This window comes from Pelobates fuscus, chromosome 2, assembly GCF_036172605.1.
Source record: "Pelobates fuscus isolate aPelFus1 chromosome 2, aPelFus1.pri, whole genome shotgun sequence".
Classification (NCBI taxonomy): Eukaryota; Metazoa; Chordata; class Amphibia; order Anura; family Pelobatidae; genus Pelobates; species Pelobates fuscus.
Window position 1 is genome coordinate 121,117,327 of NC_086318.1, and position 14,307 is coordinate 121,131,633.

At 42.7% G+C, this 14,307-nt stretch overlaps 1 protein-coding gene across 2 annotated transcripts in view; it reads right to left on the minus strand.

Annotated features, from left to right (window-relative positions):
- Window positions 1-2,074: 2,074 nt before the first annotated feature.
- Window positions 2,075-14,307, minus strand: part of SERPINI2 (serpin family I member 2) — a 91,393-nt gene continuing 79,160 nt past the window's right edge. For both annotated transcript variants that reach the window (XM_063441035.1, XM_063441034.1), the window contains exons 8-9: window positions 8,276-8,362; window positions 2,075-2,271 (exon numbers count right to left, since the gene is read on the minus strand). In XM_063441035.1, coding sequence (XP_063297105.1) covers window positions 2,195-2,271; window positions 8,276-8,362 — 164 coding nt within the window. In that variant the 3' untranslated portion in view covers window positions 2,075-2,194. The remainder of the gene's footprint in view (window positions 2,272-8,275; window positions 8,363-14,307) is intronic.

The following is a 14,307-nucleotide window of genomic DNA, read 5'->3' on the forward strand; positions in this document are numbered from 1 at the left end:
AGTATGCAATACATCTATAGGTTACTGTATATATTTATTTATAGCTCTGTATGTCTAGGGGAATATTCAGTAAGCATTGCATAGGTAAAATAATTAATTCTCCACTCTTTAAGAGGACCTTGACATTTTGTTAGGTTATATGGCATCATGGTCTCTTTCAAATGTCAACAGATATTAAATGGACACCTGTCTCTACCAGACAGCTTAAAATAGTCTGTGGTTGGATCTGCAAGGTCCTGCCATTCCAGTCCCCCTGACTTAAACCTCTTGGAAAACCTGTGGGGGGAACTGAAGAGGAGAGACCACTAACATTGACATTGACATTTGAATGATCTAGAGCAGCGTTTCCCAATTGGTGTTCCGCCAAAATTTTTAAAAACAAAATGGCCATGGGCAGCGAGAGAGCAGTGAGCAGTGATCTCCCTGCTTAGCTCCCTCGCGCGCACAGCAGTGATGAGGCGCGCGAGGGAGCTGAGCAGGGAGATCACTGCTCCTTCGCCACCTGCACGCCAGCCACTCAGCAGCCCCACTGGACCCAAGTGACTCCATGCCAGCTGCCCAGCAACCCCACTGGACCCCAGGGACTCCATGCCAGCAGCCCCACTGGACCCTAGGGAGCGCTCGCCAGCAGCCCCACTGGACCCCACAGACTCCATACCAGCACTCCTAAAGGTAGGGGGGCTGAGTGGAGTACAATGTAAAATTTAAAAAAAAATGTATGTGTCTGTTAGGGAGTTTGTATGTGTTTGTGTGTCTGTCAAAGAGTATATGTGTGTTTGTCAGTGGGAGTGAATGTGTGCTTGTCAGTGAGTGTGTGAGAGTGTATGTGTTTGTCAGTGAGAGTGTATGTATGTCTGAGTGTGTCTGTGTGTGTATCTGTGTGTCAAGATTTGTGTATGTGTCACTGTGTGTATCAAAGTGTATGTGTGTATGTGCCAGTGTGTAGCAGTGTGTTTGTATCTGAGTGTGTCGTTGTGTGTATGTGCCAGTGTGTATCTGTGGATGCAAGTGTGTGTATATGTCACTGTTTGTATCTGACTGTGTGTGTATTTGTGAATCAAGATGTGTGTCAGTGTGTATCTGTGTGCCACTATGTGCCAGTGTGTGTGTATATCTGTGTGTCAGATACATACAAACAAACATACAAACATAGACATATACACATAGAGATACACTCACTGTCGCATACAAGCACAGATATACACACCTTGACACACGCCGGCACATACAAACATAGATACACACACCTTGACACACAGATACACACTGTGTGTCAAGATGTGTGTATCTGTGTCGGTGTGTTTATCTGTGTGTCAGATTCATACACACTGGCACATACAAACACAGATACACCTTGATACACATACAAACACAGATACACACACCTTGACACACAGATAGATACATACATACATACACACACACACACACACAGATACACACTGTGTGTCAAGGTGTGTGTATCCGTGTGTCACTAGGTGCCAGTGTGTGTGTGTGTGTGTGTGTGTGTATCTGTGTGTCAGATACACACACTGGCACATACAAGCACAGACATACACACCTTGACACACACCGGCACATACAAACATAGATACACACACCTTGACACACAAATACAGATACACACTGTGTGTCAGGGTGTGTGTATCTGTATCTGTGTGCCACTATCTGCCAGTGTGTGTGTGTGTGTGTGTGTGTGTGTCAGATTCATACACACTGGCACATACAAACACAGATACACACACCTGTGGTCTGTCACTGCCTTTACCAATATCTAACAAACTCTGAATGGACATTGGTGTTTCTTTTCCTTATATTTTTTATTTTTGTTGGTGAATGTTTCCATTATATTGTAAATTTGTGTCTGGGGAAAGCCTTCTTAGCTTAATTTGTACTTTTTCCCTCAAATTAGTTCATTCTACTTCTTTTTTGGACACCTATATGACCTCTGGAAGCTTCACAAGTTGGGACCAAAAGATCAGGGAGAGTGAATTGTAATTATTTGCAGTGTTAAATTGTAATGAACAATATCTACAAAAAATATTTCAGTATATAAGAACAATACATACAAACATTATCAGAAGACAACTTTAATGAGGCAAGAGACAAAATGATGACAGTTCCAATTTAAATGCAAGTAAAGCTATATTTCACCAGAGCAAACAATCATTGGAGAGCTTGCCTATAATTCTATTTATAATGATTCCACATCCCGTCCTTTGGCATTGCTCTCATCAGGATTTGTCACCTTTCCCATGAACAGAACTGATCCTAGGAAAATAAAAATACATTGAAATAAAATAAAGACGGTCATTAAATTGTACAGTAACCATATAAATATTTTGCTTTTCCATTATAAATAATTAAATATAAATAGCATTTATTTGTGATGAGTTCCTTTTACAGCAAGCGTAGAGAAAAAAAATTGAATCATTTTAAATACCAATTTATTGTTAGGTCTTGGTGTTATTTATGGTGCCCTGGGATATCTTCAATATTTGTGAGAAAAATGTAGATCTCAAATGAATTTCATATATCTGACAGGTCAGCTCTCTCTCCAAAAAATGAAACGTCAACCTGTACATTTTTTTTCATATTGTGTAGGAGTTTTCGAACATTAACTTGAGTTTTAGGATGCTTTAAGATGTCATGCATGCTTACGATAGCTGTGGGGTCTTTTGGACAATAAATCAGAACCTGTAATCTTTTTTTGACAATGAAAATGGTAGATGACATTGTCATAGATCATAAATAGTGTCAGTTGTGAAATTCATCAGTACATAGCTACAATTGGAAATACAATCTGGCAATAACTGCTAAGAAAAAGGCCATACAAAAGAATTAAAAACGACATCCTAGAAAAATAAAACCCAGTGATATGGAACAATTGCATTCCTTATCTGACAATACTTGTATAGCTCTTAATATATGGATGCAAAATCATGTCAACCAATTGCATGCAAGATGTTAATGTTAGGTGATTAAAGGGAATCAGAATTCAAGTAGTGACAACTGACAACTGTTTCTCAGGGGATCAAGCATGGACTATTTTATGCAATATTAAATTTTTTAATGAACACAGTATTTCAGCTGCTACAAACATGAATTGATAAATTCAGTCTGTGTTTGTGAAACGATTGGCTGGGAGTCACCATTCAGACAGAGCGGATATCTGTTTCTAGTGCCATATAACATTTATTGATGTCAATAATTCATCTGCAATGGTGGGATGAAGTGATGGCAGGGGGCTTTAATGCACATTTTAAGAACATTGATCAATTTTAATACATTTTCCCTCTATAAATGAGGTGCCACGACTGTGCCTGAAGTGACCATGATTTTTATGTAAATTGCTATGTCGTTTTATATAAATATTTATTTTTATATTTATATGTATCACACATGAAAAAGTTTTACATTCTGTACGCTATAGTTGATTTCCAGTGTTTTATTAAGGAATGCCAGTTTCTCTATAAACACTAGTTATGTTACCCTGCTGAGAAGTATACAAATGGGTGAAAATAGACATGGATGGCACAAAAGTAGAGTAAATGATGACTACGCTAGCACCACAACATTTAGTGTGCTGAATGGAAAAGCCATTAAGTCACTCAGGCAGAAATTGCTTATTTTGGTTTATTTTGGTTTAAGTGAATGGTGCTCAAATATACAATGGGAGAAGAGTTTACAAACACATTGAACTGAAAATGTGATCTTAACGCAGACACCTCTATCTCTCCTCCCATGGCTACCAAAAGCCATGATAGGCGAACTGCCGAAGCAACACCCAACTCTGAATGCCACAATGACCATCTGGAGGAAAATGGCACTACATAAGGACATGGCCCCGGAGCTCTCACCTCTATGCCCCATATCACACAACCCACGATTCCCTCCGGCGACGAACCCCCGCTACGCCACGGCACTGGGACTACCATCCCCCTGCAGGCTGAAGGACATATACAAACAGGGCACGATCACGCCCCTGGGAGACCTGGTCCCGAACACCCCACACACCTGGCTACTCCACTTTAAATACCATCAACTGACGAGGTTCCCTAAGACCATGCCTGAGCTGGATACAGCATCACGAGCGCTCTCTACCTTCGAGACTGTGTGCACGAATCCTCCAACCCCACCGCACGCAATCTCGTTCCTCTACAGCTTACAAATTACACCCAACACCGCCCCTCCCTTACTTCACTAGATACTGGGAAAAGGGACCTAGGACACACACTCTCTGCGGAACAATGGACCACAGTGTTTACACTCATACACAAAGCCTCCATAGCCACAAAATTCCAGGAAGCTGGGTATAAAATGATCTCACACTGGTACAGAACACCTGAGAAACTATCCGTAATGAAGACCACCTGCAAACCGGAATGCTGGAGGTGCAGGAGGGAACTTGGATCCCTCTTCCACATCTGGTGGACATTCCCACTCGTCAAACCCTTCTGGGAGGCGACCCACACAGTCTTAGTGACCATAACAGACACGAACCTACAACTTACACCTGAAACCTACCTGCTCCAACTAACCTCAATCCCCATAAACAGATTCAAAAGATCAGTGATACCGCATCTACTAAACGTGGCACGTAGTCTTATTCCGGCACACTGGAAAAAAACCACTGAAAAAAACCCATGGGACTCGACCTTGACACACGGCAAACACACACATATGACAGACCCCCAGTGACAGACCCCCGCCACACACTACAGACCGACTAACGAACCGATGACTCCCAAACCCACCCCCTCACGCTCCGGACGGATACAGCCGGAGCGGTATCCCGACCCACATCTCCCTGCTGCCCATGAGCCCCCCCCCTCCTCCCTAAGTATTGGACCTTGAGTTTCATATGTGGAACCCCAGGGCAATACATACCCCACTAAATATAGGTATCGCTCACCACAGCATGTCCCTACTACATACAGTAACCACACTAGCACCTGCCTAAATGGAAATGTATTTCTAAGCACACAATGTTAGTTAAGGGATCTGCTATACATGTGTTGTACACTCCCATACTGAAGAAGATCGAATTGTACACCATGCTGAACTGCTCAGCACTGTAATCTGAAATGTATGAGTTTATATCCATTTATAACTATTGAATGACCTCAATAAAAACCTTGAATAATAAAAAAATGAAAAAAAGAAATTGTGATCTTAAAAGAGAATTGAGAACCAGAACTGTGTGTAACAACCAGAAGTAAAGCACCATAACCACTAGCGCGCTGTAGTGGTTATGGTTCCAGAAGTGCCCCGGGGCCCAGTGTAAGTAACCAAACAACTCCTTATGGTTTTCCGGTATTAGAAGGATAGGCAGGGAGGGGGTGCCAGCAAGTTGAAGTGGTTATGTTACATGTGCCTGGAGTGTTCCTTTAAGCTGACATATTGTGTGTTCAATGCATTCAATAAAAATATCAACATAAAATGTTAACGTGCAAGTCCAATAGAACTTGATGGCAGAAGTGCATTAAATTAATTATATAATACCAACAGTTGTGAAAACTAGGGATTGCTCACAAATGTTTTATGCATTATTCAAACGTTACGAACTACAAATGTATTTGTTTAGAACAACATTGTTATTTCGTCTACTACATGTAACAGGTACTCGATTGTTAGTTTGGCCCACTGTTTACTAAGTGTTTTTTTATTATTCCTGTGAACAATGTTTATCTTGTAAAAAAAAAGGAAAAGGAAAAGAGAAAGGAAAGGAAAAAAAAGGAAAAAGGAGTTTGATCTCCGAATAAAGATTATAAAATAAAAAATAAAAAAAACATGGCAACATTTCATTCTATGTGTGTTATTAGTTTAACCCCTTCAGGACCGGCCTGTTTTTGCGATGTTTGTACGTTAAGGACCAGAGCAGTTTTAACACTTTTGTGGTGTTTGTGTTTAGCTGTAATTTTCCGCTCTCTCATTTACGGTTCCCATACAAGTTATATATTGTTTTTTTCAAGACAAGAAGGGCTTTCTTTACATACCAGTATTTATATTATGTCATATATTGTATTTAAAAAAAATAATGAAATATGGTGAAAAATAAAAAAAAAAACATGTTTTTGGACTTTTACTTGAAAAATCTTTTACTTATCTACAAAAGCTAATGAAAAAAACTGCTAAATAGATTCAAAATTTTGTCCCGAGTTTAAAAACACCCAGTGTTTACATGCTTTATTGCTTTTTTTTGCAAGTTATAGGCCTATAAATACAAGTAGGAAATTGCTGTTTCAATATATATATATTTTAAATGTATCAATAGTGACATTGTTACACCGTTATCTGTCATAAATCCCCGAAACACACCTAACATGTACATATTTTTTAAAGTAGACAACCCAGGGTATTTAAAATGGGGTATGTCCAGTCTTTTTTAGTAGCCACCTAGTCACAAACACTGGCCAAAGTTAGCATTTATATTTGTTTGTGTGTTAAAAATGCAAAAACCGCTAACTTTGGCCGGTGTTTGTGACTAAGTGGCTACTAAAAAAGGCTGAACATACCCCATTTGCAATACCTTGGGTTGTCTTCTTTTGTAAATGGTATGCCATCATGGGGCTAATTCTCATTCCTTGGCTACCATACGCTGTCAAAGGCAACCTAACCAATCTGACAAATTTCAATAAAAAAAAAAAAAGTAAAATCAAGCCTTATATTTGACCCTGTAACTTTCACAAACACTATAAAACCTCTACATGTGGGGTACTGTTATACTCAGGAGACTTCGCTGAACACAAATATTAGTGTATCAGAACAGTAAAATATATCACAGCAATAATATCCTCAGTGAAAGAGCTGTTTGTGTGTAAAAAATACAAAAAACTTCACTTTCACTGACAATATCATCGCTGTGATATGTTTTACTGTTTTGAAACACTAATATTTGTGTTCAGCGAAGTCTCCCGAGTAAAACAGTACCCCCATGTACAGGATTTAGGGTGTCATAGAAAGTTACAGGGTTAAGCACAGTGCTAGCAAATTAAATTATCTGGACTTTTGGCCTGGGTTGGCAGGCAGGTCCCTCAAATTGCAATCATTAAAATTACTTAATTAGGTAAAAATATTACATAAATATGCACGTAGAATTTTAATATATATACATATTTATATATTTGACGTCTACGTGTATATTTATGAAATTATTAATGTAATTTTGTATGTGGACATATGTATATTTCGTATTATTTTTATTTATTTATTTATACATAGATATATATATCATTACATTCTAAGTGTATTTTGATATAAATATATATATATCAATATCAAAATACTGTTAGAATAAAATTGAATATATATATATAATTTTTTTTTAATTATTAAAAATTATTTTAATTTTTTGTTATTTATTTTTATTAACATATTATTTGTATTTTATAATAATATATATATACCATATATATAGTTATTATATATATTGTATATATTCGTGTGTAATTTAAATATAAGTGTATTTTTATATTAATATACGTATATATAAATATAAAAATACACTTAGTGTGACATTATATATATGATACATATACATATATTATATATATAGATATAATACATGTATATATATCATATATATATACACATATTATAATTTTTTTTACACTGATTGTTTTGTTTTTTTTTACTTTATTTTATGATTTTCCACTTGCAGGGAGACTGCCTGTCAGCACAGACAGTCCCCCTGCAGGCAGATACAAAGACCCCTATTGCGGTCATGTGATCGAGTGATCACATGGCCGTGGGGTCCTGATCTGCCGAGGGGGGACTGCCCGGGCAGACAGGCAGTCCCCCTGGACCGGGAGGAGAGCTGATCGCCGCCGTGGGACCGACGGCGATCAGGTAAGTAGCCCAAAACCGTTATGACGGTTCAGGACCGTCAGCGGTCCAAACGCACGTTTTACCGCTGACGGTCCTGAACCGTCAGCGGTCCTGAAGGGGTTAAGCAGACTGTGATTGTCTATTGTTGTGACTTAGATGATGATCAGATCACATTTTATGACCAATTTGTGCAGAAATCCATATCATTCCAAAGGGTTCACATACTTTTTCTTGCAACTGTATATGACTATTCTTTTCAATACAGTCATTTTTCACCCACAAAGCAGAGCATTGTTATTTTTTGTGTGACTGAGTGATGAATACATGCTGTTAACTTCTTTATCTACAACTGTCATCTACTGGACCAGGAAATAAAACTTATGTCACAATGACATGAAACACGAAATGGGCATCGCTACAAAGTATATATAATATTAAAACATACCTGATTCATTGTGTTTAATTAAAAACAAGAAAGGACGATCTGCCACAAAGCTGTGATTGGTCATGCTCATTGCCGATGCTTGCATTCCTGTAAAGATATGTACACATTTGTTCATTTATTTCATTATATTATATTATATTTCAACTTAAGGGCAACTATAGGCACCCAGACCACTTCAGCTCACTGAAGTGGTCTGCGGGCAGTGTTCCTATTACACTTAACCCCTTAAGGACCAAACTTCTGGAATAAAAGGGAATCATGACATGTCACATATGTCATGTGTCCTTAAGGGGTTAAAGGACCACTATAGTGCCAGTAAACAAACTCGTTTTCCTGGCATTATAGGGTTATTAGGTCCCCCCCTCCCTCAGGGCCCCCCTCACGCTGGGCTGAAGGGGTTAAAACCCCTTCAGCCACTTACCTTAATCCAGCACCGGGCTCCCCTAGTGCTGGTGACCGATCCTCACCCTGCCGATGTCAACTCCAAGAGCCGAGCACTCATTCAAACCGCCCATAGGATATGGAAGTCAGCGTGTCCTAATTGCGTTTTTCACATTGAGGTGTGCGGAAGCGGCCTCTAGTGGCTGTCAGTGAGACCTGGCACCCAGACCACTTAATTGAGCTGAAGTGGTCTGGGTGCCTATAGTGGTCATTTAATACTGCAATGTTAAGCATTGCAGTTCCAGAGAAACTGCAATGTTTACATTGCAGCTCTAAGTCAGCCTCCAGTGGATGTCTACCAGGAATACAGCTTTGTTGTGGTGTATAATATTCCAGAAAACGTTTAGAGAAACACTGATTTGTGAATTGTAGTTCTGTCAGGTAGCAAATGCAAGACTCTTTTTTTAAAATTTTTAAAAAGACATACAAGCTCAAAGTAACATTTAACATGAGTATAAAGAACAATACAAGAATGTGGAATGAACATGAAATGTAGAGGATACTGCATTGTTTTTATATAGAGAGAAGACAAGAGCGTTATGCTAGTAGATTGAATACAGAAAACAAATATGAGATATCTAAGAATAGACTGAGGAGTATTCCCCTGGGAGGCCGCCCAACTTAGTTAGGAAACACAGTATAACCAGAACAAGCAGAAAAATAAATATTAAGGCCTTCAACAATGATATAGTTAATAAATATATACAACTTAATAGGTAGACACCAAAGACAATGATGAATAACCACTAGAGTTGGATAGTGAGACCAGATGTGACTACCATAACCACTGTGTCACTGTAGAAAAAAACGCCACCTACGGTTTAGAAATACAAGTACTGGGTGCCTATTGAGTTAACAATAGTAATTACAGGACTCTGTGGAGATGGAGCTTAAATGAAAAAGCGTAACTTCAGGATATATTATAAATAAAATGTATCAGCTAGTCATACCGTTTCCTTCCATGTAAAGGGGTAGGAAAAATAAGAATAGCTGAAGTAGTAATCTAGTAGGGGTTCTGTGATGCACATGAACCGGTACACATTAAGATGGATATGATGATTGAATAAATAAATAACTTGTCCCACTTAGGGTTAAAATCCAAAATCTGTGTCAGTTATATAGTGTAGCCGACAGAGTGCTTACTATAAAAGATTTTATTGGCACATATACACTGTCAAAATATTACACATATATATAAAAGACAAATGCATAAAATGTTCCAAGTGAAAAAAGCAGATAATACCAGGTTTACAGTCTGGGGGTCCAATGTTGTTGATATCTCTCTCTAACCGGACGGATAAAAGTGAATCTGGACCTCCTCGTGCTGTATCAACAGTGTCTGTCAGCCGCGTGCGTTCCACTGCGGCTCTGGATGCGTTCCAATCTGTTTTCTTCTGGAGATCAGTGTAGAATGCCGCCTATAGGATTGGAACGCATCCAGAGCCGCAGTGGAACGCACGCGGCTGACAGACAGTGTTGAGGTAAGTATAAATACCCTAGTATTCAATTTGATTGGCCCCTGTCATATCCACGCCCCCAAAACGTGATTGTATGGGGAATGTGGAATGACAGGGGCCAATGGGAGACCGTTTTACTTTTCAGCTACCACCGATATGTGCGGCACGCTCTTAGAGCCAGGCAGGACATGTGACCGCGTCTCACAGTCAGTGCCCGCCTTCTTCTGAACTTCAGACGATCCACGCGCGTCTCGTGCAGGACCGCATGCGGCGGGAACAGAGGACCTCGGCCGGCCCCCGGATAAGGTAAGTACCGCTACACCCGGCAGAAGGGAAGTGCACAGGGCTACCTCCTACTGAGTCACTGTGTGTAGCGTGGCCGGATGGCACGGACCACGGTACAGGGGCTTCCTATATCCGGCCGGACTGAAAGGAAGTGATCTCTCAGTGAGCAGTTCCTGTCAGTCCGGCCAGGTACAGGAAACAGAAGCTCCTGTAACGCGGTTCGCGCCGCCTGGCGACGCTACACAGAGGTAGAAGGCACAACAGGGCAGGCTGGGAGAGACCACTAAGGGACACTGGGGGGAGGGAGAGGAGGAGAGTCCACTAAGGGACACTGGGGGGGAGAGGAGGAGAGACCACTAAGGGACACGGGGGGGAGGAAAAACCACTAAGGGACACTGGGGGGAGGAGAGACCACTAAGGGACACTGGGGGGGGGGAGGACAAACCACTAAGGGACACTGGGGGGAGGAGAGACCACTAAGGGACTCTGGGGGGGAGAGGAGGAGAGACCACTAAGGGGCACTGGGGGGGAGAGGAGGAGAGACCACTAAGGGGCACTGGGGGGGGGAGAGGAGGAGAGACCACTAAGGGACACTGGGGGGAGAGGAGGAGAGACCACTAAGGGACACTGGGGGGGAGGAGAGACCACTAATGGACACTGGGGTGGTGAGGAGAGACCACTAAGGGACACTGGGGTGGTGAGGAGAGACCACTAAGGGACAGAGGGTGGACAGAGGAGAGGACAGACCACTAAGGGACACTTGGAAGAGGAGAGACCACTAAGGGACACTGGGGAGAGGAGAGATCACTAAGGGACACTGGGGGGTGAGGAGAAACCACTAATGGGCACTGTGGGGAGGGAGAGAAGGAGAGACCACTAAGGGACACTGGGGTGCGGGGAGGACTGACCACTAAAGGGCACTGGGGGGAGGGAGAGGAGGAGAGACCACTAAGGGACACTGGGGTTTGAGGAGAGACCACTAAGGGGCACTGGGGAGGGAGACCACTAAGGGACACTGGCGGGGGAGGGAGAGGAGGAGAGACCACTCAGGGAAACTGGGGGTTAGGGAGAGGAGGAGAGGCCACTAAGGGACACTGGTGGTTAGCGGGAGGAGGAGAGACCACTAAGGGACACGGGGGAGGGGGGCCACTAAGGGAAAGATGGGGGGGCAGTGACCACTAAGGGAAAGATGGAGGAGGTGGAAGAGCACTATGGGAAGGGGGGGACAGAAGAGAGCACTAAGAAACAAGGGGCATGGGAATGCACTAAGTGACAGGGGCAGGGGAGAGCACTAAGGGACAGGAGGGCAGGGGAGAGCACTAAGAGACAGGAGGAGATGGGAGAGCACTAAGAGACAGGAGGGGAAGGGACAACACTAAGGGACAGGAGTGGGGGGTTCTAAGGGACAGGATGGGAGAGCACTAAGGTACAGGAGGGAAGGGGAGAGCACTAAGGGACAGGAGGGGAAAGGAGAGCACTAAGGGACAGGAGGGGAAAGGAGAGCACTAAGGGACAGGAGGGGAAGGGAGAGCACTAAGGGACAGTAGGAGAGGGGACAACACTAAGGGACAGATGGAGAGGGGGGAGTTCTAAGGGACAGGATGGGAGACCTTTTACGGGACAGGGGAAGAAGTGGAGTTGAGACCACTAAGGGACAGGGGAAGTTGAAGAGATCATTAAGGGACGGGGGAGTGTAAGACACACAGAAAGGCTGAGGAAGGGGTGAAAGAAGCACAGAAGGGCTGGTAGGGGAGACAGAGACATAGAGAGGGGCTCAGGAGAGAGACACAGAGAGTCGCTTGTGAGTGAGACACACAAAGGGGCCTGGGGAGAAAAGAGACACACCAAGAAGCTGGGAAGAGTAAGACACAAAGGGGCTTGGGGGAGTAAGACACGCAAAGGGGTTGGGAGAATGTAGGAGACATACAAAGAGGGGGGATAAGAGACACACAAGGGGTCTGTAAGAGATACACTAAAGGGGAGTGCAAGACACAAAACTTAAATAAGAAATATACAAAAAAATTATATTAACAAAATAAATATAATAAAAATCAAGGGCTACTCTCCTCTCAGCCCCTATCCCATACCACAAACCCTCTCTTTCACACTACACACATACACAATGCATCCTTACACATACACAGAAGCACACGTGCACAGAAAGTATCCCTACTCACGCACACACACTGCTTCTCTTGATGCACCTCTTACACACACTCAATGCAACCCTTACAGGCACACACACTGCATTACATTACATACACAGAAACACACCTTGCACCCCCTACACATACAAATATAGATTCGCACAATGCATCGCTTACATACACACACACACACACACACACAAACACATAATGCATTCTTTACACACAAACACACTGCATCCCCTATACACACTCACTACATCTCTTACACAAACTGGTATCCTTATACATTACTCTCCATAAGAACACACACATATTACATTCTCTACAAAAACACATAACACATCCCCTACACACATACACTCCACTCCCTGTGAGCAAACTCATGGCTTGTAGGCATCAGGCTTATGGGCAGGCCTTGTAGACATACTCATGGTCAGCAGGGCAGGATTAAGAGCCCAGTGGGCCTGTTGCTGACAATTATGATGGGCCTAATTACAAAATCTTATCAACCAAAAATACTAAAACAGTCCTACCTCCCAAGCATTATGTGTCTAATGGAGATGGTGCTGAATGCAGCTATTTGAAAACACATACCCTATGCTAATCTCATGCTTTCATCTTTCAAGTAAATCAATACCCCCTAACAGCAGTGTGCAGTAAAGCAGTAAGTCTATGGACAGGGTAGAAGGGTGGGCCACTGATGCAAATCACATAACCAGACATGGGGACCCTGGGTGACTTTGAGACATGAGGGAACACTGGGAGACATGGGACACTGAGACACTGTGACATATAGGGGACACTGGAGACTTGATAAAGACCTTGCTACAGGTCAAAATGTTGCGTTGTCCAATAAACCTGCTTAAATCTATCACAGTGAGTGCCTGAGATTTTTTACTTTTATACTAGGGGACATTGAGACACTTGGGGGCACTGTGAGACATGGGGACACTGGGAAACTAGGGGACACTGCAACACTAAGGACACTGAGACACTACAGACACTGAGAGACGCCAGGGACACTGGGAGACATGGAGCACTGAGACACTGTGATACATAGGGGACACTGTGATACATAGGGGACACTGGAGACTTGATAAAGACCTGGGTAGAGATCGAAACTGTGGTGTCCAATAAACCTGCTTAAATCTATCACAGTAAGGGCCTGAGATTTTTTCTTTTATGCTAGGGGACACAGAGACACCAGGGACACATGGGGACACTGAGATACTAGGGACACTGACTGGGAGACATGGGGACACTGGGAGTGCCCCATGTCTCCTAGGTCTCAAAGTCGCACAGTGTCCCCATGTCTCTCAGTGTCCCCTAGTGTTTGTATCCCCATGTCTCCCAGTGTCCCTTAGAGTCTGTGTCCAAATGTCTCACAGTGTCACCATGTCACTAGGACATTAGGGGACACTAAGAGACATTGAGATACTGTGAGACATGGGAACACTGAGACACTAGGGGACACTGAGAGACTAAGGGACACTGGGAGACTAGGGACATAGACACTAGGGACACAGAGAGACACCAGGGACACTGGGAGACAAGGGGAGAATGGCTGGGAGACATGGGGACACTGGCTGGGAGACATGGGGACACTGAAAGACTAGGGGCCACTGTGTTCCTTGTGTCTCAGGGTCCCCATGTTCCCTTAGTGTCTCAGTGCCCACATGCCTCTTAGTGTCCTAATGTC